Source organism: Mandrillus leucophaeus, unplaced genomic scaffold (assembly GCF_000951045.1).
Source record: "Mandrillus leucophaeus isolate KB7577 unplaced genomic scaffold, Mleu.le_1.0 Scaffold238, whole genome shotgun sequence".
NCBI lineage: Eukaryota > Metazoa > Chordata > Mammalia > Primates > Cercopithecidae > Mandrillus > Mandrillus leucophaeus.
Genome location: NW_012102454.1, coordinates 497030 through 522775, shown reverse-complemented (window position 1 = coordinate 522775; position 25746 = coordinate 497030). Strand labels below are relative to the sequence as shown.

Sequence of the window (25746 nt, the reverse complement as noted above, 5' to 3'; positions counted from 1 at the left end):
GGAGAGGAGAGGAGAGGAGAGGAGAGAGGAGAGAAGAGGAGGAGTATGAATCAGCACAGCTTCTCTGTACTGGATGGAGTGTCAGGAGTGAGTGGATGACAGCAGTAGCAGCAGGTGCCTGTGGAAGCCCTCAGGTGACTGAGAAGTTTTAGGGAGTGTTTAGGGGAAGCTGAGACATTCATTGGACCACCAGTGGAAATGGGGTCTGTTTTAACCTTGTGACATCATGTGCAAGAGGGAGTGCGTCTGTGTTTTTCAGGCAATGAGTCCATAGCTTGCATCAGACCTCCACAGGGGTCCAGAACCGGGACTGCCATGTAGTTTGGGTAGGTTGTACACTGCATAGAGGATGGTGCTGACTGATGGAGTGAGTAGGAGCTGGAATCCAGCTTGGGCTATGCTCTTCCAGCCTTGCGGCCTGCCATGAAGCCACATCATCCAAACCAAGGGGTCTCTATCTGACTTCCACAAAGAAATTATTGGGCCCTCTATCTGGATCCTCAAAAATATTAAGAAATCCACTGTTAAGTTTTTTTTTTTTTCTTTCTCTTTTTCTCTGCTTCTTTCCCTCAGCTCCTGAGGAACCTGACCCATTTTACTACGGTGAGTGTTGGATTTGGGGATGGGGCTGGACTGGGGAGTGGCTGCAGGTGTTCCCACGTCGCTCCGGACATGGCTTCAGCTATGGCTACATGATATGTGCTGGGCCACTGGCCACAGGATCATATATATGGGTGTGGTTCACATCAGCTGGGTTCGTGGAGGGCAGAACCAGATGGGGGAGTGGCGGTGCCTCACCCTCTCTCTGAGCCCCCTTCAGGTCTCACCGGGATCTGGGCTGGTGCCTTTGTGTCGTCAGAGAAGCAGATGAAGGAAAATCTTAGAAGCAATGACTCTGAGGCCAGGCTGCCTGGATTTGAATCCTGCCTTATCCACTCACTAGCTGTATGGCCTTGGGCAAGTGACTTTGTCCCTCTGGGCCCTTCTGTAAACAAGGGACAGTAATAGTTCCCACCTACGAGGATTGTGGGAAAGATACGTGGCTGGTGCCATTAAATCTCCTCCATAGCATTGAAGCTCAAAAAAGTTACCCCAGGCCTGGTAGATCTGGCTCCAGTTTCCCCTCTGAACACCCTCCTGTTGCCCCCACCCCACCCCTTTGCTCATTCATACTTTTCCCCTAGGTGTCAATTTATCTCCCATCTCAGGGCCTTTGCATATGCCATGATTCTGCAGGAATGCTTCTCCTCTAGCTTTGTACACGGCTGGCTAAGGCTCCTCCTTATTCGGGCCTCAGATCAAACCTAGACTACTCTGCTGGGATAGGCCCTCCTGACTCCCTGGCAACGAAGAGCCACACCATGCCCAGCTGGAGTCGCATGACTTGTTTTGGAGGGGTTGTTTCTTTAATGCTTTATCAGAATATGAAAGTCATCTCCTTGAGGGTAGAGGCCTGGACCACTACTGGTACGAGTGAGTGCTGCATAAATTCATATCTCAACAAATACTTAGCAGGCACAGGCTCTATGCCTGGCAATGCTCCAAGCAGCTGCAGACACTGCAATGAACCACACAGACAAGAATTCAGGAATGCAAGAATTCCTGCCCTCCTCCTGACCTTCCACTCAATGGAAAAGAGACAGATACTCAAGAAAACAAAATATGAAAATTATATATTAGACAAGAATATTATTGGCCAGGTGCGGTGGCTCATGACTGTAATCCTAGTGCTTTGGGAGGCCGAGGCAGGAGGATCGCTCAAGTCCAGGAGTTTGAAGCTGCAATGAACTATCATTGTGATTTTTTTTTTTTTTTTTTTTTTGAGATAGAGTCTCACTCTGTGGCTCAGGCTGGAGTGCAATAGTGCAGTCTCGGCTCAATGCAACCCCCGCCTTCCAGGTTCAAGTGATTCTCCTGCCTCAGCCTCCCGAGTAGGTGGAACTACAGGCCCCCACACCACCACACCTGGCTAATTTTCATATTTTTAGTAGAGACAGGATTTCACCATGTTGGCTAGGCTGGTCTTGGACTCCTGACCTCAAGTGATCTGCTTGCCTTGGCCTCCCAAAGTGCTGGGATTACAGGCATGAGCCACTGTGCCCAGTTCTACAATAAAAAAAAAATTTAAAAATTAGCTGGGCATGGTGGTGTGTGCCTGTAGTCTCAGCTACTTGGGAGGCTGAGCAGGGAGGATCTCTTGGAGCCCAAGAAGTGGAGGCTGCAGTGAGCCATAATTGCACCACTGCACCCCAGCCTGGGTGACAGAGTGACACCATGTCTCTTAAAAAAAAAAAAAAAGACAAGGATATTATTAGGCAAGAATATTAGGTAAGAATAATTCCTGTGAAGTAAAGAAGGGAATGAGATTGGAAAGTGTGGAGGAGAGGATGGAAAATTCCGGACAGGACAGCCAGAGGTTTTGCTCACAGTGAAACAAAGCCCAGACATTGGTGAGGGAAGGAGCCATGTGGATATTTGGCGGAAGAGCTTTCAGGCTGCAGGAACAGCCAGTCATAGGATAGGAGAGGATAGCCCCGGGATAGGATCAGGCCGGATATACCCCAGGAACAGCGGGGAGGCCATTGTGGCTGGAGTAGGATTGATGGGGAGAGTGAGGTGGGGTGAGGTCCAAGAAGGAAAGGGACTGGATCCTATGGGACTTTGAGGGCCGTAGTGAGGACTCTGGTTTCTACCTTGAGGGCAATGGGATGAGGAGGGCTCCGAGCGGAGGAGAGCCCAGATCTGACTCAAATGTTGATGGGTCCTTGTGGCTATCAGAGGTGGGAGTGCAGGCAGGCCAGCAAGAACCTAGAGAAGGCTGCTGCAGAGGCCAGATGGGCGACCATGGTGGACAGAACCAGGGCCAGGGCGGAGGTGGCAGAGGGAGAGTATTATGTATATATCCAGGGTGGAAAGTGCAGCATGAGAGAGCAGGGGAGGAAAGCAGAGGATACAGAGGGCAAGGGGAGCTAATGGTGCCCAAGCCCACGCCCTACATCCTCACATCAGCCCCCTGAAGGAGCGTCCAGCGTGGCCCGCAGCCTCCCTGGGCGATTCTGGGCCCGTGGCTGGGCAACACAGAGCCAGGACTGAAGCTCCAGGTGGAGCCCAGGTGCTGTCCCTGCCTCGATGTCCCCCGTTATCTTCCCCAGACTACAACACGGTGCAGACTGTGGGCATGACTCTGGCAACCATCTTGTTCCTGCTGGGTATCCTCATCGTCATCAGTAAGTGTGACCCGTCCCTGGGCTGCCTGGGCCTCCGGTTCCTCTGCTGGCTTTCGTGCATATCCTACGCCCTATGTCCTGTCTTCTTGTTCTGTCTCTCTCTCTCCCAACAGGCAAGAAGGTGAAGTGCAGGAAGGCAGACTCCAGGTCTGAGAGGTCTGGCAGCAGTGGGCAGAGAGTGGGAGGGGGCCTCGGGGTACCTCCCTAGCAGACGGGCAGGATCCGCTTGGCCTGCCATGTGTTTTCCCCAAAGCCTATGGTTACTGAACCTCTTTCTACTTTTCTCTCTCATCTCTGCCTCCACAGCCCAACCTGCAAATCCTGTAAGTCCGAGCTTCCCTCTTCAGGTGAGGGTGAGAAACTGTGGTTCTGGGAGGGTTTTGGGAAGTCTTGTGGATGGACTGGGCAGGGGGGCTGCCCGCAGATATCACAGGACAATTCCCTAGGAAGCTGAGGAAATGCCGCAGATGAAAGATGCTAAACCTGGCTGGGTGCGGTGGCTCATGCCTGTAATTCCAGTACTTTGGGAGGCCGAGGTGGGCAGATCACCTGAGGTCAGGAGATTGAGACCAGCCTGGCCAACATGGTGAAACTCTGTCTCTACTGAAAATACAAAAATTAGCTGGGCATGGTGGTGCGCACCTGTAATCCCAACTACTCAGGAGACGGAGGCAGGAGAATCACCTGAACCTGGGAGGCAGAGGTTTCAGTGAGCTGAGATCGCGCCACTGCACTCCAGCCTGGGTGACAGAGTGAGACTCTGTCAAAAAAAAAAGAAAGAAAAAAAAAGAGAAAGGAAGGAAAAAAGGAAGGGAGGGAGGGAGGGAAGGAAGGAGGGAAGAAGGAAGGAAAGGAGGGAGGAAGGGAGGAAGGAAGGAAAGGAGGGAGGAAGGGAGGGAGGGAAAAGAAAGATGATGCTAAACCGTGGGGAGGCAGTGAGATGTGACATGTCCCAGAGTCCACGGAGATTCCCAGAAACAAATGCTCAAGCCTGTAAAAGCCAGGACATGCTGATTTCCCAGGAGAGGAAACTACAGGCCTGTGAAGAGAAGGGCCCCATGTGGGAGGAGCTCTGTCAGTCAGGAGGGAGAGACAGGGAGCACTGAGGAAGACGAGGAGAGGCTTTCCAGACTTGATCGTTCAGATCCAGGATGAAATAGCCAAGGAAAAGGGACAGAGGGAGGGAGGGAAGGTTTCTGAATCGTTGCATCAAAATAACAAAAAGAGAGATGAATAGAATGCAGATTTTAGAATTCACATTGGAAAAGAACATATGGGATGCAGGGAGTGTGAGGATGGAGAAGAAAGCTGGGAAGCACAGGAGGGGGTAGAGTGGAGAGGATGGAGGTGTTCGGGGAGAATGTGGGAAGGAGGAGCCCAGGAAGGAAGGGGAGGAGGATGGGAGGAGGACGGCCTGCAGGGTGGAGGAGGGAGAATGGGTATAAGCCTGGAAGGTGTAAAGGGAGAACGAGAGGGATGCAGGGCAAGCAAGCATGTCGATGAAAGATTCTGACTCCTTGGGGCTGTTAATTTTAATTATGTAAAAATATCTTGACCTGTTTTTAGTGGAAATGCAGCCTTTCCGGAGACTTGTAAAAAACCAGAAATGAGAATTTCTGTGTCTCCTATAAAGTTCTTATAACAATAACAACAAAAAAAAGCAGGAGGGGCACACGGGTTATTCAGTGGTTGAGGGGTATTTGGTGTGGAATTTGTTTCAGGTTCCTTTTTTTTTTTTTTTTTTTTTTGAGACGGAGTCTTGCTCTGTCCTCCATTGCCCAGGCTGGGGTGCAGTGGCACGATCTCAGCTTACTACAACACTGCAACCTCTGCATCCCGGGTTCAAGCGATTCTCCTGCCTCAGCCTCCCAAGTAGCTGGGACTACAGGCACACACCACCGCACCCAGCTAATTTTTATATTTTTAGCAGAGATGAGGGTTCATCGTGTTGGCCAGGCTGGTCTCAAACTCCTGACCTCAAAAGTGCTTGGATTACAGGCATGAGCCACCACGCTGGACCTGTTTCATGCTTATTTAATGAATTTTAAAACATGAACAGGGCACTTATGGATGCGTAGGGCAGCATGGGGGTTGGCCTTGTCACCTGGGGCACAAATGAAGACTTTGCACAGGTTTCTGGTCTCTCCTAGGTGAATGATGGTCTGGAGCCGGTAGGGAATGGGGGAATTCCCATTGTAGCCAAATGTTCAGGACAGGGAGTGTAGGAAAGGAGTGAGGGTGTAGGAGGAGATTGCGGATGGGAATGGGGATGGGGACTCCCTTTCTGGCAGGGGGACAGCCCCAAAAGCCCAGGTTGGGTCTGGGGCCGCCAGCCCCGTGGCAGGTGTTTCACTCCATGACAGCAGCCAGAGGTGTCCCCAAGGGAACCAGGCATTAGAGTGTGGAAGGCAAGACAGCTCCTCAGTGTTAGCTCAGGGGTGACAGTCCCTGGGGTCTGTCTGGCTTCCATGGTGCCGGGGAATGGAGAGCCAACGAGCTGTGGGGAGGGAGGCAGTTTCCACCTCTCTGGTGGCTCACGCACCCCCCCTCTCTCCCCAGCCCCTGGTGGCGGCGGCGTGTAACACCTGCCCGAGGAACCTCCGCTGCCGACCCTGTCTGAGCGCGGGAGCCTGAGGACCGGGTGGAGGCGGTGGGGACCCAGCCGCGCGCCGGGAGCGCTCCCCGGAATGAGCCGCCCCACCCACCCCAAGGCTGGAGCCGCTGCACCCTGCTGTCCCTCCCCAGGCCTTGGCAATGATGATCCCCCAAAGAGCCCGTCTGCACCCCAGACCCGGGGCCTCAGGCCTCCAGCTCCTGGGATCCGGGAGTCCATCCCGGCCCAGCCCCGCCAGCATCCCCGTGTACGGTCCCCCTGCACCTCCTTGTCTCATCCCCAAAGATCCGTCCCCCTGGGCCCTCAGTGTCCTTGTCTTGAGCTTAATAAATGTGCATTTGGTTTTTTCTCCTGTTCTGTCTGTGTGTTCTCATCTATGGGGCACGGTGTGGGTAGGGGTGCAGAACTGAACCTGGGGTAGCTCTCCCCTGCGTGCCCAGGGTTGCCCCCTCTTCCTTCTCCTCTCCCTGTGCCCCGAGTTGCCCCCCTCCAATCCCTTCTTCCTCAACACCTCCGGATTTGTCCTTTCCCTTCCTCCAGCGACCCCAGAATAGACCCCTCCCCTTTCTCCCCCTGCTTTCTCAGAGGCGTCCACTCACACTAGACCTGCCGGCCCCATCCCCGTCCCCACCCTCCCCCACCACTGTGCCCTCACCCCTGCCCCCCGTTGCCCTCAGCGGCTCCCCCTCCTGCTCCCACCCCGGGCTCTGAAGCCAGGAAACCCAAGAGGAAATGACTGAGCCCGTCTGGGTCCCCGCCCGCTCGCGCTCCCCTGGCCACACCCTCCGCTTGGACGCAGCAGCCACCGCCGCGTCCCTCTCCCCACTAGGCTGCCGGCTCAGGACCCCCAGCTCCAACGTAAGTGCCTCTCGCGCGCCACCTCCATCCGCTGCCCCTCTGCCCACGGGCCGGGCTCAGGTGGATAGGGGTTTGACCCCTTCCGCCCCTCTCTGTCCCCCATCCACGCCCACATCTCTCTGCCTCCTCTCCTGGGCTACAGTGGGCCGCTCTGCCTCGCTCCCGCCGGCCTGCCTCAGTCTCCCCAGCTGTTTGCCACCCCCCTCGGACCAGTGCTTCTCAGATCTCCCTAGCGCGCCATCCCTGCAAGGCAGCCCCTGACACCAACTCACTTTTTCCTCTGAGCGCAGGAGGCGTTACTCACTCTTCCTCCTTCCCCTCCTTGCCGACTCCTGGGCTCTGGGCCCCTGGGGGAGGGAAGAGGCCTCCTATCTACTCCTCTGCCCCAGTCCCCTCCTTGCGTCAGTCCCAGTGAGGGATAGGCGCCTGGCGGAAGGCGCAGGGAGGTGCTTCTCTGCTTCAGGGGCGCCTGCCGGCCCTTGCAGCTGCTAGGAGATCCATTTATCTGTTGCTTCTTGTTTTCTTTGGGGACCTGCAGGGGAAGGAAGCAGGGTGACTGTTTGATATCCCCACCTAAGACCCTCCCCTTTGCCCTGAGGCCAGCCGTCTGCCCTGGCAGGGGGTCCTGGAAGCCAGAGGTGTTTGCTCAGGGCAGGGAAGGGGCTGCAGGATCCCCGGGGGCTGCCAGAGGCCGGCCTCGCTGACATCATGGCTGACCCCAGCATCGCCTGGTCCCACAGATGTCGCCCTTTGGTCGCCTGTGTCTTCTCACCATCGTTGGCCTGATTCTCCCCACCAGAGGTAAGACCCGTCTGTGGCCTCCACCCTGCCCCTGAGCCCCCAGCCAGGCCAGCCCTACATGTGCTGCAGGGTGGGTGGCTGGCGTGTGTGAACGTTCTGTCCCGCCCTGTCACCCTCCCGCTGAGCCGGCACCAGGAAGTGGGGATCCCTATGGCGGGGCGACGTTACACCCTCTTTGGACACCTCAAACCCAGGTGGCTGCTTCCAGTGAGTCTGGCCAGGGCCTGTCCTGCTGAGCATCCTCCAATTTCACCTCCAAGAAGAACTCGCTGTTTGATTTGGCGGGGAGATTGGTGTCAGTTTTCTACTCAGCGGCCAGGAAACCTCGGCTCCCAAAAAAGAGGATCACTGGGTTCTGGGGCATTACACAGTTAGGCAAAGCTGTTGAGCTGGGGTTGGTCCAACGAGTTGGTGACATCTCGGCCTTGCCTGGAAAGTGTCTCCTGAAAGACAGGAACCGCGGGGGGTCATTGAGCATCCCTTCTGCATGGCAGGTGTGGTGTGTGGTGTGTGTTAGCTCAGTTAGGCTTTGCCTCTGACAGTCAGTCACACCTGTTGTCATGCCCATTTTACTGATGAGGAAACTGAGGCTCAGCGAAGGGAAGTGCGCTGTGTCAGAGGATAGTGTATGGGGGAGCTGGGAAAACAACTGTCCTGCCTGCCCCCAGAACCCAGAGTGCACGCCCCACTGAAAGCACCCTCACTTCTCCTTCATAAAATGATTTTCATACACTCATTCAGTCATTTGACAAATATTTATTGAGCACCTACTATGTGCTAGATATTCTGTGCACTGGGGAAACAACAGTGAATAAAACAAGAGGTCACACTCTAGTGGGGAGAGACAAATTAGTAAATTATATCATGTGCTAGGAGGTGCTATGTGCTTGCAGAAAAGTACAGGTAATGAGGATTGTTTAAACTGGGTGGTCAGGGAGGGCCTCACTGAGGAGGTGACATTGGGACCAACAAACACTTGAAGGAAATGAGGGAATGAGCCTTGCAGGTGTCTAGGGGCTAAGTGTTGTCTGGTGTGCTTTAAGAATAACAGGCAGGTGGGGTGGCTGGATTGGGATGAGAAGGGGCAGAGTGGGATGAAGAGAGGACAGAGAAGTGATGGGACCAGATGGAGGAGGACTTATGGGCCACTTGAGGGCTTTGCTTTTATGTAGAGCGAAGTGCAGCCAGGGCAGGGCTCTGAGCCAGGCAGGCCCTGACCTGACTCAGGTGGTCCCAGGCTCCCTCTGGCTGTAGGTGGGAACAGACTGTGGGGGCAGGGACAGGAGCAGGGAGCCCAGGGAGGAGGCTGCTGGGATGTCCAGGCTGGAGGGTACGGAGGCTGGGCAAGGGTGGGGGCAGTGGAGTTATCCAGCACTGACTACATGGTAAGCAGTGTGGGAGACTGTTTCCCTGCTCTGTGTCATTTCACCCTATTTACAGCCCTGTGCAGTAGATTCAATTATTATCCCCGCTTTGCAGATGGAGCAACTGAGGCTCAGAGAAAGGACTTTATTTGTTCCAGGTCACACAGCAAGAAAGTTGTTGGGGGCAGGATTTGAAACCAGGGTCCGGGCTGACCCTAGCACCTGGGCTCACTAGACTAAACTGACTCTCCCACCCCACAGGGATGGGCGGGGAGGGGGCCTAGAAGAAGGGTTCCCAGGCATTGGCATAGCTGAAAACCCTTTCCGAATTATGGATTGATACTGTCAAAGCTGAGTGATTCCACCAGCAGACAGGACCCCTAAGGTTTCACCAGGGAGTGGAGGGCGGGGGTGGTGAGAGGAGCAGGACCAGGCTCCCTCCTGACTTCTCATCTTTGATTCCCTAGGACAGACGTTGAAGTATACCACGTCCATTTCTTCAGCAGACCCAACTATCATGGACATTCAGGTCCCGACACCAGCCCCAGGTGAGGAAAGAGGGACATGTCTATCAAGATCCTGTCATTGCAAATAACAACAGCAACAAAAATCCCAAACTGGGACCCAACAAGGGAATTTATGGATTTATGTAACGAAAAAGTCCAGGTACAGACCTTCAGGCATGGCTTGATCTAGGTGCTCAAATGATGCTATCAGGAACCTCTCTCTACCTCTTGGGTCTGTTTTCTCTGTGTTGTCTTCATTTCCAGGAAGAGTCTCTTCTCATGGGGCCAAGATGATCCCTTGAAGCCTGGGGCTCTCATCCTGTCTGCTGAGAATCCCAGCAAGAGAATTTCCCTTCCCCAGTCCAGCAAATGTCCCAGAACTGAGTTATCTTTGGCCAGGCTCAGGTCGTATCCCTAAGCTGACCACTGTGGCCACAGGCATAGGAAGCTGATTGGCCAGGCCTGGGTTCCATGTCCAACCTCCACCAGGGCTGGTGTCAGACCTGTTGCATAAAGGGGACCAAGAGTCAGGGAAGGATGGTCCCTAAAGGAAGTTCTGGGGCTTTTTCTCAGAGCAAGGGCATTTGGGAAGCTGAGTTAAACACTTTCTTTTTAGGCAGCACTTCTCAGAGTCTTGAGAAAGCTAATTTGCAGCCAGCACCTCGAAGAAGGAGCTGTAGTGTGGCATCTGTGGGACGTAAGGTCCCAAAGAAGAGGACATATTGGTAGCACATTTCAGCAGTTAGCAAATGGCTGGATTAATTAAGCCATTTCTATTACATGAAAATTGAGTTGCTATGGGAATCTTTGGCATCTCCATCCATAGGTCTTGTCCACTTCTTTTTCTCTCTCCTGTTCTCTCCCTGACCCCTTGTTTCTGGACTCCAGACGCAGTCTACACAGAACTCCAGGCCACCCCTCCGACCCCAACCTGGCCTGCTGATGGTGAGTAGCGCAGGGGCAGGGGATGGGGACAGGACCAGGGCAAACAAAGTTTCCCCTCTTCTCTGACATTCTAGGTCTTTGGTTGCCCATTTCAGTCCCTACTCCCAGCTCTGAATGCCCTGGTTTACTTTGGGTGGGGCAGCCAGCCAACTCCATTCAATTTTTTAGAAAAAGAAAACCAAAACACTTTTGAAATTGTGAAATTAGCGTGCATATAGAAAAATACAAAACCCATAAATTTACAATGTAATGACTTACTCTAAATTGAATCCCTATGGAACTACCAACCAGGTCAAAGAGCAGAGCTTTGCAAACACCCCCAGAAAGCCTCTGTGTGCCAGTCCCATTTGTTTCTTCCTTTCATCTCTTTTTTCTCTGATCCCTTTTTTGAATTTTTTGAACAATTTTTGGATGCTTTCTTGGAGTATAATTCAAAAAGTGCTCCCGGCCAGGCACAGTGGATCACACCTATAATCCCAGTACTGTGAGAGGCCAAGGTGGATGGATCACTTGAGCTCAGGAGTTCTAGACCAGCCTGGGCAACACAGTGAGACTCCATCTTTACAGAAAAATACAAAAATTTGCCAAGTGCATTGGTGTGCTCCTCTAGTCCCAGCCACTCAAAAGGCTGAGGTGGGAGAATCACTTGAACCCGGAGGCAGAGGTTGCAGTGAGCCAAGATCTCGCCATTACACTCCAGCCTGGGCAACAGAGCGAGACCCTGTCTCAAAAAAAAAAAAAGTACTCCCCAATTTTTTCAATCGATGTTTAAAGACACAGTAGTACATAAACACATTCTACCTGGAAAGAATGAAATGATTGTAGGTAAAACTAAACCCCTTTGTCACCTCCCCTCCCCAATCCTTGTTCTCTCCCTCTGTCTCCGAGAGGTCCCCACTGTTAGTATTGGGGTAGGTCCCCAGTGATACCATATCCCATGTGTATCACCTGGAGAAAATGCACTGACTGTGTGCTGTGTTTGTGTGAGCTTAAGGAGATCGGATGATTGTTCTGCAACTTGCTTTGCTTCTTCATGCAGTGGCATGTTTGGAAGTTCTCACATCACTGCAATAAAGACTCATTTTGCTTTCTCTGCTGCCTGGTATTTCACAAGGCGCCTATGTCACAGCTCATGGAGTCACACACTTCTTGATGCACATGTTGGCCGTTTCCAGCTTTTTCTGTCTACACGCAGTGCCACAATAAGCAACCTTGTCCCTTCCTCCTTGAGCAAACGCAGTTGGAATATGTACTGACTATGTGCTGGTCATAGTTCTAAATATTTTGCGTAGGTTAACTCATTCAGCCTTCACGCAAACCCTAAGAGGCAGAAATTACCATTGTCCCCATTTTACAGACAAGGAAACAGAGGCGCTGAGTAACTGGTTCAAGGTCTCACAGCAAGTCACGGACGCAGCAGGAATCAAAGTCCAGGAATCTGGCACCAGAGCCTGTGCTTTTATCCAAAACAGTACAGGGCAAAGAACATGCATGCTTCATGTTTTAAAATTTGCCCTCCTGCCGCCCAGGCACAGTGGCTCATGCCTGACATCCCAGCACTTTTGGAGGCTGAGGCGGGTGGATCGCTTGAGCCCAGGAATTTGAGACCAGCCTGGGCAACAAAGCAAAACCTATTCTCTACAAAAAGTACAAAATGATTAGCTGGGCATGGTGGCATGTGCCTGTAGTCCCAACTACCTGGGAGGCTAAGGTGGGAGAATCACTTGAGTCCAGGAGTTCAAGGCTGCGGTGAGCTATGATTGCACCACTACACTCCAGCTCAGGCTAGAGTGAGACCCTGTCTCAAAAATAAATAAATAAATAAAAGTAAAAATAAAAGTTGCCTTCCCAAGTGGCTGTGCCCACTTCCTCACCCACCAGCAGTGTGCAGGAGAGTGTCCCCCTTCCCATCCCTACAGTGACACTTGGTATATTGACGTCTTCAGGTTTTGCCAGCCTCTTAATTTTTTTCTGAGATGGAGTTTTGCTCTTGTTGCCCAGGCTGGAGTGCAATGGCGCAATCTCGGCTCACCACAACCTCCGCCTCCCGGGTTCAAGTGATTCTCCTCCCTCAGCCTCCCGAGTAGCTGTGATTACAGGCATGAGCCACCATGCCTGGCTAATTTTGTATTTTTAGTAGAGACAGGGTTTCTCCATGTTGGTTAGGCTGGTCTTGAACTCCCGACCTCAGGTAATCTGCCCGCCTCGGCCTCCCAAAGTGCTGGGAATACAGACATGAACTACCGTGCCCGACCCCAATTCACTCTTTTTTCTTCTTCCCTCCTTGCTCTTCTGACCTGAATAGAAACACCACAACCCCAGACCCAGACCCAGACCCAGCGACCGACAGGAGTGGATGGGCCTCTAGTGACAGATCCAGAGACACACAAGAGCACCAAAACAGGTACGGCATGGGACTGAGAGCAAGAGCCTACGATTTTTATTTAATTCTCTATCTAGGTCAACATTTCCCTCAGTATATTTCTCGGTGCCCCTGTTTGGGGAATTGTTAACACATTTTAAAAAAATGTTTTTGGTTTGTGGTCAAAGTTATTTGGGGAACCCTGAGTTAAAGTTAACCATGTTTCTTTATGGCAGGACTTCTGAGAGTCTTGATTAAGCTAATTTGCAGCAAAGGATCCCCAAGGGGCAGCATGTAGTATGCAGTGTTGCCCTAACTGGTAGAACTTTCTTGCCATCAGTTCCCCTCGGAGGCTGGTGCTATAAAATGTGCCTGTGGATATTTCTTTTTTGTACATCTCCTTAATGTTAGAACAGGAGCTTTTCAGTTGCAAAATATAGAAAATTCACCTTAAACACACACACACACACACACACATACAAGACTGATTGGCTGTATAAGTTCTGGAAAGTCTAGAAGTATCCAACTTCAGGCATAGCTGGATCAAGGCGCATAAGCACTGTCATGAATGCTTTGTTCCCTCTCTTGGTTCTGTTGTCTTCATTCTCGACTAACTTCTCCCCTCTGGATGGCAGAGATGGTCCCATAGTTCTAACTTTAGTTCACATACCTGGTGGCTGGAGAACAAAATCTTTCCCATTATTTCTAGCCTGAGGCCTAGAATTGATTCTCATTGGTCCAGCTGGAGTCACATGCTCATGTCTGAACCAATGAGAGCCTGAGAAATGAGCTATTCTCATTGGTTAGGCCTGAGTCTCGTGCCTCACCGTGGGGCTAGAGAAGAGGTTCAGCCAGCCATGCCTGAACCACACAGACCAACAGTCAGGGAAGAGGGGGGTTTCCTCTGGACAAGTGAGTTAGTATTACCAGAAGGTGTGGGAAAGGAGACTGAGCTGAGATAAGGCAACAGATCGCCTCTAATGCCTGTGTGATGATCCTTGTTTGAGGGGCAGCCCCCTAACTGGAAAGTATTGTGGTGTAGGCCACTCCCAGGCTGAGAGACATGTACAGTTGTGCAGACTGGGCACTAAACAAGAGCATCACCTCTGAGGCTATGCTATTCCCTTTGTCGGTCTTTATAACTGTTCCAGTTTTCTAGTGACAGCAGTAAAGCATCTCATTCTTACAGAATCTATTAAAACAATCCTACAACAGATGGAAATAAAGTGCCTTACAGAAGGGAACTTTTCTGTTTTGCACAAAAGTGGACCTGTAGGGGGTGGGGGATAGCAGCTGTGTCCACACTTATCAACTGATAAAGCATTCTCACATCTCTGCATTAATTTACTGAGTCTTTGCTGACCTGAGTTGCTCTATGTATTGGTCCATGTTCCTCGATATATGTGACAGAAATTCATCAAGGATAAATGGCTGTCACTGCTGAGCCTCTGGGTTGCTTAGAGGCTGGGCATGAAAGCCCCCAGGCCTCTCTTCCTCCTCTATCTTTGCTTCTCTTCCACCTAGGAAGGAAATGGCTCCTTCCTATTTGAGCTTCCTAGCTCAAAGCTTCCAGGCTTCACCTAGGGTTTTAATCTGCTCAGGTTACCGTAACAAAATACCACAGACTAGATGACTTAAACAATAGGAATTAATTTCTCCCGGTTCTGGAGATGGGAAGTCCATGATCGAGGTGCCAGCAGTGTTGGTTTCTGGCGAGGGCTCCCCTTGGGTCACAGACAACCATTCTCTTGCTCTGTCTTCACCATGTCCTCTCCATGTGTGGGTGGGCTTGTGAGCTTGAGAGCAAGCTCTCTGGTGTCTTCTTATAAGGGCACTAATCCCATCATGAGGGCCCCACCCTCATGATCCTATCTAACCCTAATTACCTCCCAAAAGCCCTCGCTCCAAATACCATCACATACGGAATTCCGTGGGGCGGATAGAATTCAGTCTATAGTACCTAGCTGTCACTCAATATCCCTACTTGGGATTTCAAAGGTCTCAGGGAAGGTCACATACTTCCTTTTGTAGCCTGGGTTATAACTGGGGAAGGGAGGGCAATGTCCTCCCACAAAGAAAGGGGGAGTTATTCCAGAAGGAGGAGGGAGTGCTGAGCAAACATTAACAGCCAAGGCTGACTTTTGCTGAGAGCTTATTCATGCTGGGCACTGTGCTAAACTTTTGTATATTCAGTCATTCAATGCTTGTGATCATCCTGTGTGGTGGGAACTGTCATTACTCCCATTTTACAGGAAAGGGAACTGAGGCCCAGAAAGGTTACTCAGCTTGCCTTAGGCAATACAGCCAAGAGTGGTAGAACCAGAATTTGAGTCTAGACTGTCTTGCCCCGGGGTGCATGAGCACTGCACACCAGTATGGCTGTCCTTTGCATTCCTGTGGTCTCTGCCGTTGATCTGGCTTATGCCTTCCTCTGGGCAATGCATTCCCTGAATATCTTGTAATCCTTGGCTGCCAGTTCCTATTTAGGGTGTGGGGCACCGAGATAGTTCCAGGGAACTTGGGTTTCATGAGGGAGCTTCTCTGCCTGCTGGCTTCTTGTTGAGGCCTCAGATGTGGTGTGGTGGCACTTCTCAGTGCTGGGGGAGGCCTTTTCTTTGGAGGTACTGATTTTTTTTTTTCTTTTTTTGAGGCAGAGTCTTGCACTTTCACCCAGGCTGAAGTGCAGTGGCATGATCTCAGCTCACTGCAAGCTCCTCCTCCCTGGTTCAAAATTCTCCTGCCTCAGCCTCCCGAGTAGGTGGGACTACAGGTGCCTGCCACCACACCCGGCTAACTTTTTTTGTATTTTTAGCAGAGACGGAGTTTCACCATGTTAGCCAGGATGGTCTCAATCTCCTGACCTCATGATCCACCTGCCTCAACCTCCCAAAGTGCTGGGATTACAGGCGTGAGCCACCACGTCCAGCCCTTTTTTTTTTCTTCAAGAGAAGAATCCTTTGGTATTTTCCGTCCTGGGGGCAGAAATGATATTCAGAATAGTTTTGTTGTTGTTGTTGTTGTTTTGTTTTTGAGATGGAGTCTTGCTCTGTTGCCCAGACTGGAGTGCAGTGGTGAAATCTCGTCTCACTGCAAACTCCCCCTCCCGCGTTCAGGCAATTCTCCTGCCAGCCTCCCGCGTACCTGGGATTACAGGTGTGTGCCACCAGTCCCGGCTAATATTTGTATTTTTAGTAGATACGGGGTTTCACTGTGTTGGCCAGGCTGGTCTTGAACTCCTGGCTTCAGGTGATCTGCCCGCCTCAGTCTCCCAAAGTGCTGGGGTTACAGGCATGAGCTGCTGCACCTGGACAATATTCAGAATGTTTAAAAAGTGTCTCCAGACTATGTAGCTGGGTCAGAGTCCCTGGCAGGTGTTGCTTTTTAGTTCCTTTATCTCCTGGGTTATAGTGTGGGCCAAAAGGTCTTAGGAGAGGTGTCTGGAGTCCCTCAGGGATTGAGGCAGATCAGATAGTCATAACCAGGGGGTACATGCTTATTTCAGCATTTTAATGCCTGCCATTACTTACTGCCTCTGGTATGGAGTAGGGGGGATGCCTGACCCTGCACACCAGCTGTGTAGATGTGGGAGAGGGATTTCTTCCAGATGCAGGATCTCAGTAATATCCCTTGTTTCTGCCTCCATGGCTCACTCCTGCCCTCCACTGATGGCCACTCTCTCAGCTCATCCCACTGAAGACACCACGACGCTCTCTGAGAGACCATCCCCAAGCACAGACGTCCAGACAGACCCCCAGACCCTCAAGCCATCTGGTCAGTAATTGCCTCCCCAGACGGGAAGCAGGCTATTTTCTGTTCACTGTGTATTTCCAGCACCTGGAATACAGCCCAGCACAGAATAGTTCTCAGTAAGCACGTGATGGGAGAGTAAATGACTTCAAGTCTGGCAGAGGGTGGGCACATGATAAATGTCTGAATAGATAAATGAATGCATAAATTATTGCTGCATACAAACCACCTAAAAACTCAGTGGCTTAAAATGATAACTTTATTTAGCTCTCATTTCTGCAATTTGGAAATCTAGGGTTTGCTCAGCTGGCTGGTTCTTCTGGTTTCAGCTGGACTTACTCAAGTCTCTGAGGTCAGTTGTGGGTCAGCAGGGAGCTCTGTTTCTAGGGGCAATTTGATTCTTTCCCTGGTGATCTTATCCTCCACTTCCTGCCCAGTCAACTCCCGAGTGAATGAATGGAAATGATATGCCCATGGGTCACATAGAGAGCCCGTTCATCCATTCATTCAACAAATATTCACTGAGTACCTGTTGTGTGCTAGGCTAGGTTCTAGGGGACAGAGATAGGGTGGTGAACAAGCCAGACAAAATCTCTGCCCTCATGGAACGACTATTCTAGTGGTAAGAGAAACACAACAAGAAATAATCATAATAATTATGTATCAGTTGATTTTAACTTGCTATCAAGAAAAATAAAGTAGGGTTAGAGAGTGACTGGGGAGTACAGGTTGAATATTCCTTATCCAAAATGCTTTGGACCAGGAGTCTTTCAGATTTTGGGTTTTAGAATATTTGCATTATACTTACCAGTTCAGCATTCCTGACCCAAAAATCTGAAGTCCAAAATGTTCCAATGGGCACTTCCTTTCGGTGCCATGTCAGACTGTTACCAGAAAGGGGTCCCAATCCAGACCCCAAGAGAGGGCTCTTGGATCTTGCACCAAAAAAGAATTCAGAGTGAGTCCATAGAGTTTATTAAGAAAGTAAAGGAATAAAGAATGGCTACTCCATAGACAGAGCAGCCTATTTTTATGGTTGTTTCTTGATTATATGCTAAACAAGGGATGGATTCATGAGTTTTCTGGGAAAGGGGTGGGCAATTCCTGGAACTGAGGGTTCCTCCCCTTTTTATACTGTATAGGGTAAGTTCCTGACATTGCATGGCATTTGTAAACTGTCATGGTGCTGGTATTTTAGTGTCTTTTAGCATGCCAATGTATTATAACTAACGTATAACGAGCTGTGAGGATGACCAGAGGTCACTCTCATTGCCATCTTGGTTTTGGTGGATTTAACTGGCTTCTTTACTGCAACTTGTTTTATCAGCAAGGCCTTTATGACCTGTATCTTTTGCCGACCTCCTGTCTCATCCTATGACTAACAATGTCTAACCTCTGGGGAATACAACCCAGTAGGTCTCAGCCTTATTTTACCCTATTCGAGATGGAGTTGCTCTGGTTCAAACACCTCTGACGTGACATCAAAAAGTGTCAGATTTGGGAGCATTTTGGATTTTGGATTTGGGGATTAGGGATAGTCAACCTGTATTTCATATACAAAACCAGGGAGGGCCCCACTGGGAAGGGAGTGAAGGAGGGAGTCATGCGGATGTCTAGAGAAAGTGTGTTCCAGGCATAGGAAACAGCCAGTACAAAGGCCCTGAGGTGAGAAGGTGCCTGCATGTTCAACAGCAGGGAGGCCTGTAGGACTGGAGTGCAGGGAGTGAGGGGAATGGGGAGGAAATGAGATTAGAGGAATAATGGGAACCAGATTGCGTGCCATGGTGAGGATTTTGGTTTTTGTTCTGAGGGTACCCAGGTGTCCCCTTTCCTGACTTTGCCATTCTTATATTCACTTCACAAACCTTTGCTGAACCCTGACTTGCTCTTTGTCTGCCTCTCCAGGTTTTCATGAGGATGACCCCTTCTTCTATGGTAAGTTATCCACAGGAAGATAGGGGGGAAGGAAAGGTGAAGGCCCCTCTGACTCTACCCCTCATTTTTCTCTCTGCAGATGAACACACCCTCCGGAAACGGGGGCTGTTGGTCGCAGCTGTACTGTTCATCACAGGCATCATCATCCTCACCAGTGAGAACTGGGGTTGGGTGGGAAGGGCACCAAGACCAGGAGGGGGCTTATGACTGAGGGCTGGGTTCTCAAAGGTCCCTGGGCAATTTTGTTTTAAATGAGGTATCTATTAGCTGCATATCCATACAAACCACCACAGAATTCAGTGGTTTAAAATAATGACCATTTATTGAGCTCTCAAGACCATAGTTTGAAAATGTAGGCTGGGCTCAGCTGGATGATTCTTCTGGTCTCAACTGGATTTACTCTTGCATCTGAGTTCAGTTGTGGGTCAGCAGGAAACTCTGTTTCTGGGGCACCTTGGCTCCTTGCCTCATCATCTTATCCTTCACTAAGCTAGCCTGGGCTTGTTCACATGGTGGTGGCAGGGGTCTAAGAGACAGTGAATGCATGTAGGCTCAGAACTGGCCATTATCACTTCTGCCTCATTCCATAGGTCAAAGCAAGTCACAAGGCTGGGCTTCACTCAAGGAAATAGACTCCACCTCTTGATAGGAAGACAGGCAAAGTCACATGGCAAAGGACATGGATACTGACAGGGAGGGGTAGAGACTAAGGGCCATTTGGCAGTCAGCATACCACCCCAGCAGTCATAAGCTCACTGCACCCAGGCCCGGCAGGGAACAAGGGTTAAACAAGGCTGTGTTGGGAGGAGACACCTGAGGATTAAATGCCTCATGGAACAACCTCACCCACTCAATCCAGCAAGAATAGAGGCTTGGAGCAGCCAGAGTAACTACTCTTTTAAGAGTTTAATGTTTCTGTAAAATCTTTTGGTACCCACATGTTGACAGCTGTGTTGATCAGATTCATGGCAGGTGGCAGAAGGACCTGCAAAGGGTTAACTGGAGAACGTTTAATAGAGTGATATCTCCGAGGTACAGTCAGGGTAATGAGATGGTGCAGTGCCCTAGGACCAGCAAGGATGGAGACCTGTTATCCCCCAGCCTGAGGGACGAGAGGGGATACTGGCTTTGCAGGAGGCCTGGTGAGAGATGGAACTGGGGGTGGGGCTGCTGGAAGGAGCTGTGGCCTCAGAAAGAGGGTTCCAGCCACTGCCTCACTTGTGACCAAACCAGGAGGGAGCAGGGGTGGTAGGGATCAGATACCTAAACCTCCCTCTCCTCCCACCCCACTGTCTCCTGCCAATGCTTAACTAGAGGGCAAGGGGCCCAGGGCCCAACGCAGGGACAGGAAGGTGTGGGGAAAGGCAGAATAACAAGCAGAGAAACTAATTTTTAAAAAAGATTTTCAAAATGTTGTGGGTGAAATAAAACACAAGCTGTCAGTTAATCTGTATAACGAATGCCAAGTTTCATTACCTCTCTTGTCCAACTTCCTTATCAAGAAAATGAGCATAGTCACATCTTTTTTTGCCTTAAGGGGAGAGGCAGAATTCTAACAATCATAAAACATGATTCCTGATATATGCGTAATCCCCACTGAATCTGAGAGTCAAGCACTCTTGCCTCGTTTATGCAACATGTGTGTGTTGATCCTGACTTTGCGCCAGGCTCTATTCTCACCCCAGTGGTGAAGTTAAGGCTCAGAGAGTTAAGGAGTTTGCCTAAGGTCACGCAGCACATAAGAGTCAGTGAATTCATTTGCTGGCGGGTCACGGTGGCTCACTAATCCCAGTACTTTGGGAGACCAAGGTGGGAGCATGGCTTGAGCCCAGGGGTTCAAGACCAGCCTGGGCAAAATGGCAAGACCCTGTCTCTACACAAATAATTTTTTTCAATTAAAAAAAAAAGAATCAGTGAAGGATTGGACCCAGGTTTGTGTGAGAGCAGAGCCTGAACGTGAGCTCTGGGGCCATGTATTTTTCCAACAGCAAATACTTGTGGGCATCTCGTCTGTGCCAAACCTATGCTGGGTGATACTGGGGGCATGGTGGTGACAAGCAGCCCTGGTCCCTGTCCTCAGGAGCTCACATCTGGTCAGGAGAAGATGATAAGCAAATACATGCATGAATGAGTGGATACAGAGAAAGATACTTGCCAAATAAAGCAGAGTGACGGGGAAGAGAGGGGTGGGGAGAGAAGCCCTCCCTGGAGTGGTGAAATTGGAACTGACACCTGATGATGAGAAGATGAATCACCAGGTAGAGAGGGCAGCAAGTGCCAAGCCCTGGAGGCAGGAATGAGCTGCGCCCATTGCTATAGCAGTGGAGGAAGCAAAGTAGCCAGGACAGGATAGGCTGCGGGTGAGTAGAAGAAGACAAGGCCAGAGAGCTGAGGGACTGGAGGAGGCAAGGGTGGCTGGTGTTTTCTAAAGTACCCTTGGCTTCTAAGGTCCCCCCTCCCTCACTCTAGACCAGCCACAGATGAGTCTCTGGAGCCCATCTGTGTCCTCCTACCTCAAGGCCTTTGCGCTGCTGTTCCCTCTGCCTGTAACACCCTTCCTCCAGGTGTCTCCCTTACCTCCTTCAGACCTTTGCTCAAATGTCACCTCCTTGGCGGGCCGCAGTGGTTCACGTATGTAATCCCAGCACTTTGGGAGGCCAAGGCAGGTGGATCCCTTGAGACCAAGAGTTCAAGACCAGCTTGGCCAACATGGTGAAACCCCGTCTCTACTAAAAATACGAAAATTAGCTGGGCGTGGTGGCATGTGCCTGTCTTCCCAGCTACTCGGGAGGCTGAGGCAGGAGAATCACTTGAACCTGGGAGGCGGAGGTTGCAGTGAGCTGAGATTGTGCCACTGCACTCCAGCCTGGGCAACAGAGAGACGGTGTCACAGCAAGACTGTCTCAAAAAAAAAAAAAAAAAAAAAAGCCACCTCCTCATTGAAGCCCCAGTAGCCATCCCTGTGAGAATGAGCCCAGCTCCTGGGCCTCCATGCCTCCTTCCTGGCCTTATTTCCCATCATAGGACTTAACACCATCCCACGTAGTGCCTTCATACATTTGACTTTGTTATTTTTCTCCTTGTTGGTCTTTCCCCATAGAAAGACAACTCTGCCAGGGCAGGGATTTTTTTCTTTGTCCTCAACTGTGTTCTTAGTGCCTGAATGAATGAATAAGTGACATACAAAATAATGGGAGTTCCCAAACGGCTCATCTGTGAGCCTGTGTGGGAAGCGCCTCTCACAGGGCTTCTCAGTGCGTTTTTCCATCATCTGTTTATGGAGCTGCCTTTGAGCTTCCCTAGGGGCAGGGTTGATCAACCTGCTTCCCCAGCCCCAGAACACACAAGAAGAATCAATATCGCTGTAGCTCATGACTGAACCATTTCCTTCCCCCACAGGTGGCAAATGCAGACAGCTGTCCGGGTTATGCCGGAATTATTGCAGGTGAGTCCATCAGAAACAGGAACCGACAACCCGCTGAGCACCCCAAGACCAAGCCCCCTGCCAGCTCACCGTGCCCAGCCTCCTGCATCCCCTCGAAGAGCCTGGCCAGAGGGAAGGCACAGACGATGAAGCTGGAGCCAGGGCTGCCGGTCCGAGTCTCCTACCTCCCCCAACCCTACCCGCCCCTGAAGGCTGCCTGGCGCCTTGGGGACTGTCCCTCAAGTTATCTCCTCTGTTCAGACAAAAAGTAAAGCACTGTGGTCTTTTCCCCAGGATCTCTGATCATTTGGGACAGGGGAGTGGAAAGAGGAGGCAGGGGCTGCCTTGGGGCCCTCAAGGAATAAACAAAGGCTGGACGTGGTGACCCACATCTATAACCCCAGCCCTTTGGGAGGCTGAGGCGGGAGGATCACTTGAGGCCAGTAGTTCAAGACCAGTCTGGGCAACATAGTGAGACCTTGTCTCTACAAAAAATAAAAATATTAACTGGGCGTGGTGGTGCATGCCTAGAGTCCCAGCTACTCAGGAGGCTGAGGCAGGAGAACTGCTTGAGCCCAGGAGGTCGAGATTTTAGTGAGCTGTGATTGAGCCACTGTATTCCAGCCTGGGTGACAGAGTGAGATCCTGTTTCTAAAAAAGAAAAATAAAAAAAGCCAAGGCAGGGAATAAAGTGAAGGAAGCCAGTCTAGTGTGTGGCAGACAGGATGGTGGTAGGTGGGTGCAGGTGACTCTGTGTGCTGGGTGACTGGCCAGAGAGAGAGCCAAGGCTGGCTTCTGCCTGCAGGCAGTTTGAGAACACTGGTATGGTCCCCACAGGGGAGCAGGTACCCAGTGTCAGCTCACCCCTAACATTTTTAAGGGTTTGGAAGTTCCAGATCACAGGGATCCCCTCTCCTTCCTACTTGTACTCCCTTCCCACACTGGGAGGGGCCTTGCATACATGAGTGTGGACGCCGCAGCCTGCACCTCCAAGTTCCACCCACAGCCCCCAGTACACATATGGCCACCATCTGGGCCACTTCTTGGCTTAGGAATGTGTCCACCAAGAAGGCCTTGCAGGCCCCGGCATGGGCTCAGAGCAATTTGAGAGAGGAATTCAGGGGTCCTAGGGATCTAGAACTTGGTCAAGAAGAGCATAGATGCTGGTGGGCACTTCCTAAAGGCCCTTGGCTCCACCAGATTAGGCCACAGCAGGGCCCCTGAAGTGCAGGACTTAGACCAGAGCTCTACCCAGGCTTAAGGGTCATGCCAAAGTCAAGAGACAAGGTCCTGGTCACAGGGCTTGCATAACCATGTTTCACAAACTTCAGGTCACAGCCCATTCATGGGTTACTAAATCAGTTTAGTGGGCTCTGAGTAGCATAAGAAAAAAGAGAGAAAGAGGCCGGGCGCGGTGGCTCAAGCCTGTAATCCCAGCACTTTGGGAGGCAGAGGCGGGTGGATCACGAGGTCAGGAGATCGAGACTATCCTGGCTAACATGGTGAAACCCCGTCTCTACTAAAAATACAAAAAAAAAAAACTAGCCGGGCGTGGTGGCGGGCGTCTGTAGTCTCAGCTACTTGGGAGGCTGAGGCGGGAGAATGGCATGAACCCGGGAGGCGGAGCTTGCAGTGAGCCGAGATCACGCCACTGCACTCCAGCCTGGGAGTACAGCGAGACTCCGTCTCAAAAAAAAAAAAAAAAAAAAAAAAAAAAAAAGAAAAAAGAGAGAAAGAAAGAATAATTTTAAAAAGACATTAGTACATCACTAATAACAAGTGTAAGATTGTATATATATAATATACATACCATGTCATAAACATTGTATGTAATATAATAATATATATAATGTAAAGAATACGACAATTATAATTACAATAACATATTGTTTTAATGCATCACTATAAATGTTATTACTGCATCACTAGTCTCAAATGTAAGACTGTATATATAATATATAGCATGTTATATACATTATATATGTATACATATATATGTTATAATATGTATATTATGCACATACAGGGGGATACTAAAATTATTTCATTATTTGCACCTACCACCTAAAGCAGAACAGATGTCTAACTGATCAGGAGGGGATGTCATCTAGGTATGAGTATACATTTATATATACAATGGATTAAGTCTTTTTTTGTTGTTGTTTTTGAGGTGGCGTCTCACTCTGTCTCTCAAGCTGGAGCTCAGTGGAGCGATCTCAGCTCACTGTAACCTCCGCTTCCCAGGTTCAAGCGATTCTCCTGCCTCAACCTCCCAAGCAGCTGAGATCACAGATGCCCACCATCACGCCTGGCTAATTTTTGTATTTTTAGTAGAGATGGGGTTTCGCCATGTTGGCCAGGCTGGTCTCGAACTCCTGACTTCAGGTGATCTGCCCACCTCGGCCTCCCAAATTGCTGGGATTACAGGCATGAGCCACCTTGCCCAGCCTGAGTATGTCTATTAAATTGAATCATTTGAAAATGGCAATATTCAAATGTGTTTGACCTATAAAACTAGCAATGTCATATGGCTCAATCTAACAGTATACATGATAGTGTGCTATGAAATGCATTTCATACTGCAGGTCGCTTTTTGAAAACGTTGAGAAGCACTGGGGAGTGGGGGACATAGGTTGTGGTAGGCAAGATAAATTTCTGCTTAGAACAGGAAATGCTGACGGCTATGTTTGCCTGCTGGCGGGGTGGTGCCGGTCGGTGTGTGCAAGATGTTTCTAGGACAATAGTTCTCAAACTTCAATCATCACATACTCCCAACTTCTGACATATTTTCACCCCATCTGTACTATTATTCTCTCTTTTGAAAGATCAACTCCCTTTTTAGCTTAAACATATTTATTTTAAAACCTGCAATCATATATGGAAAATCAGTACTGCTTAATATAGATAGAAGATAGCTATAAAGATAAATCCAAGGCCAGGTGCAATGGCTCACGCCTGTAATCTGAGCACTTTGGGAGGCCGAGGCAGGCAGATCACCTGAAGTCAGGAGTTCGAGACCAACATGGCCAATATGGTGAAACCCCGTCTCTACTACATAAAAATACAAAAATTAGCTGAGTGTGGTGTTGCGCGCCTGTAGTCCCAGCTACCCAGGAGGCTGAAGCACAAAAATTGCTTGAACCAGAGGCTGCAGTTAGCTGAGATCGTGTCACTGCACTCCAGCCTGGGCGACGGAGTGAGACTCTGTCAAATAAATAAATAAATACATTCAGTGAAAAGAAGTGAAGATGTTATGTTGCATTCTAGCTGGGTCTGGAGTTTCTTGCAGAGGGCTCTGAACCAGAGGCCTGGGTCTGTGGTGTTGGAGGGAGACCCTCAAATATCAGGGAGGTGGTCCTCACGCTGCTGCCCAAAGAAACTGCAGGGTTTGGGAGGCCCAGGAGAACTCTCACTTCTGACACCAGCTGCAGGTTTGAGGGTTCCCGAGGGTTTGACAATTCACTACAGGGACTCACGGAACTCACTGAATGCTGTCAGACTCACAGTTATGGGTTATTAGAGTGAAAGGAAACAGATGAAAGCCAGCCAAGGACAGAGACACGTGAGGAAGCATCCAGGAATGTCCCAAGTGCAAAGCTTCCAGCTGTCTCCTCCCAGCACTGTCTTCTGTCTGTACCCATGTGGGACAGTACACGCAGAGTGTTGCCAATCAGGAAAACCCACTCGAGCCTTGGCGTCCAGGGTTTTTACTGGGGTTCAGTCACATAGACGTAATTGACCACACGTGTGACCGACATTAGTTTCCAGCCCCTCCAGGGGTGGAGCTGATACTGTGTGGCCCACAGCCCCCACTGGAAATCACACCGTTAGAAATGATCTGGCATGGCCCTAGGTCCCTATGTAAATAGAGACACTTATCAGGCAGAATATTCCAAGGGCTTAGAGATTATCTTCCAACAGCAAGGCCAAAAGTCAGCCCTTTCTTTGGGGTAAAATTAATTC

At 50.3% G+C, this 25746-nt stretch overlaps 2 protein-coding genes across 7 annotated transcripts in view; both read left to right on the top strand.

The window, feature by feature from the left end:
• Positions 1 to 6190, top strand: part of FXYD7 (FXYD domain containing ion transport regulator 7) — an 11331-nt gene extending 5141 nt beyond the window's left edge. Inside the window, exons 2-6 of one of the 2 annotated variants that reach the window (XM_011982279.1) lie at positions 574 to 603; positions 3153 to 3227; positions 3341 to 3383; positions 3534 to 3574; positions 5787 to 6190. In XM_011982279.1, the coding sequence (XP_011837669.1) occupies positions 574 to 603; positions 3153 to 3227; positions 3341 to 3383; positions 3534 to 3574; positions 5787 to 5809 (212 nt within the window). In that variant the 3' untranslated portion in view covers positions 5810 to 6190. The remainder of the gene's footprint in view (positions 1 to 573; positions 604 to 3152; positions 3228 to 3340; positions 3384 to 3533; positions 3575 to 5786) is intronic. The other variant, XM_011982280.1, reaches the window with a different exon arrangement.
• A 373-nt stretch (positions 6191 to 6563) lies between these two features.
• Positions 6564 to 23283, top strand: FXYD5 (FXYD domain containing ion transport regulator 5). 5 transcript variants are annotated; one of them, XR_001006326.1, is made up of 10 exons: positions 6564 to 6699; positions 7440 to 7500; positions 9332 to 9412; positions 10259 to 10315; positions 12621 to 12719; positions 16359 to 16448; positions 18330 to 18359; positions 18439 to 18513; positions 21759 to 22038; positions 23268 to 23283. XR_001006326.1 is itself a non-coding variant. In XM_011982269.1 (9 exons), the coding sequence occupies exons 1-9, from the start codon at positions 6574 to 6576 to the stop codon at positions 21806 to 21808; spliced, it is 669 nt and encodes a 222-aa protein (XP_011837659.1). In that variant the 5' UTR covers positions 6564 to 6573; the 3' UTR covers positions 21809 to 22073. The 5 variants fall into 5 exon arrangements, 4 of the variants coding, with proteins under 4 accessions (XP_011837659.1, XP_011837660.1, XP_011837662.1 ...); XM_011982269.1 differs by lacking the exon at positions 23268 to 23283 and having other exon boundaries at positions 21759 to 22073; XM_011982270.1 differs by lacking the exon at positions 23268 to 23283 and having other exon boundaries at positions 6618 to 6699; positions 18439 to 18615; positions 21759 to 22070.
• Positions 23284 to 25746: the final 2463 nt, after the last annotated feature.

Excerpts from the sequence above, each read along its gene's own strand:
- FXYD5 (XM_011982269.1), top strand. The coding sequence starts at position 6,574 with ATGACTGAGCCCGTCTGGGTCCCCGCCCGCTCGCGCTCCCCTGGCCAC. Across the intron at positions 10,316-12,620 it reads CCCAACCTGGCCTGCTGATG|AAACACCACAACCCCAGACC; the intron begins GTGAGTAGCGCA and ends TGACCTGAATAG. Across the intron at positions 18,514-21,758 it reads AGGCATCATCATCCTCACCA|GTGGCAAATGCAGACAGCTG; the intron begins GTGAGAACTGGG and ends CTTCCCCCACAG.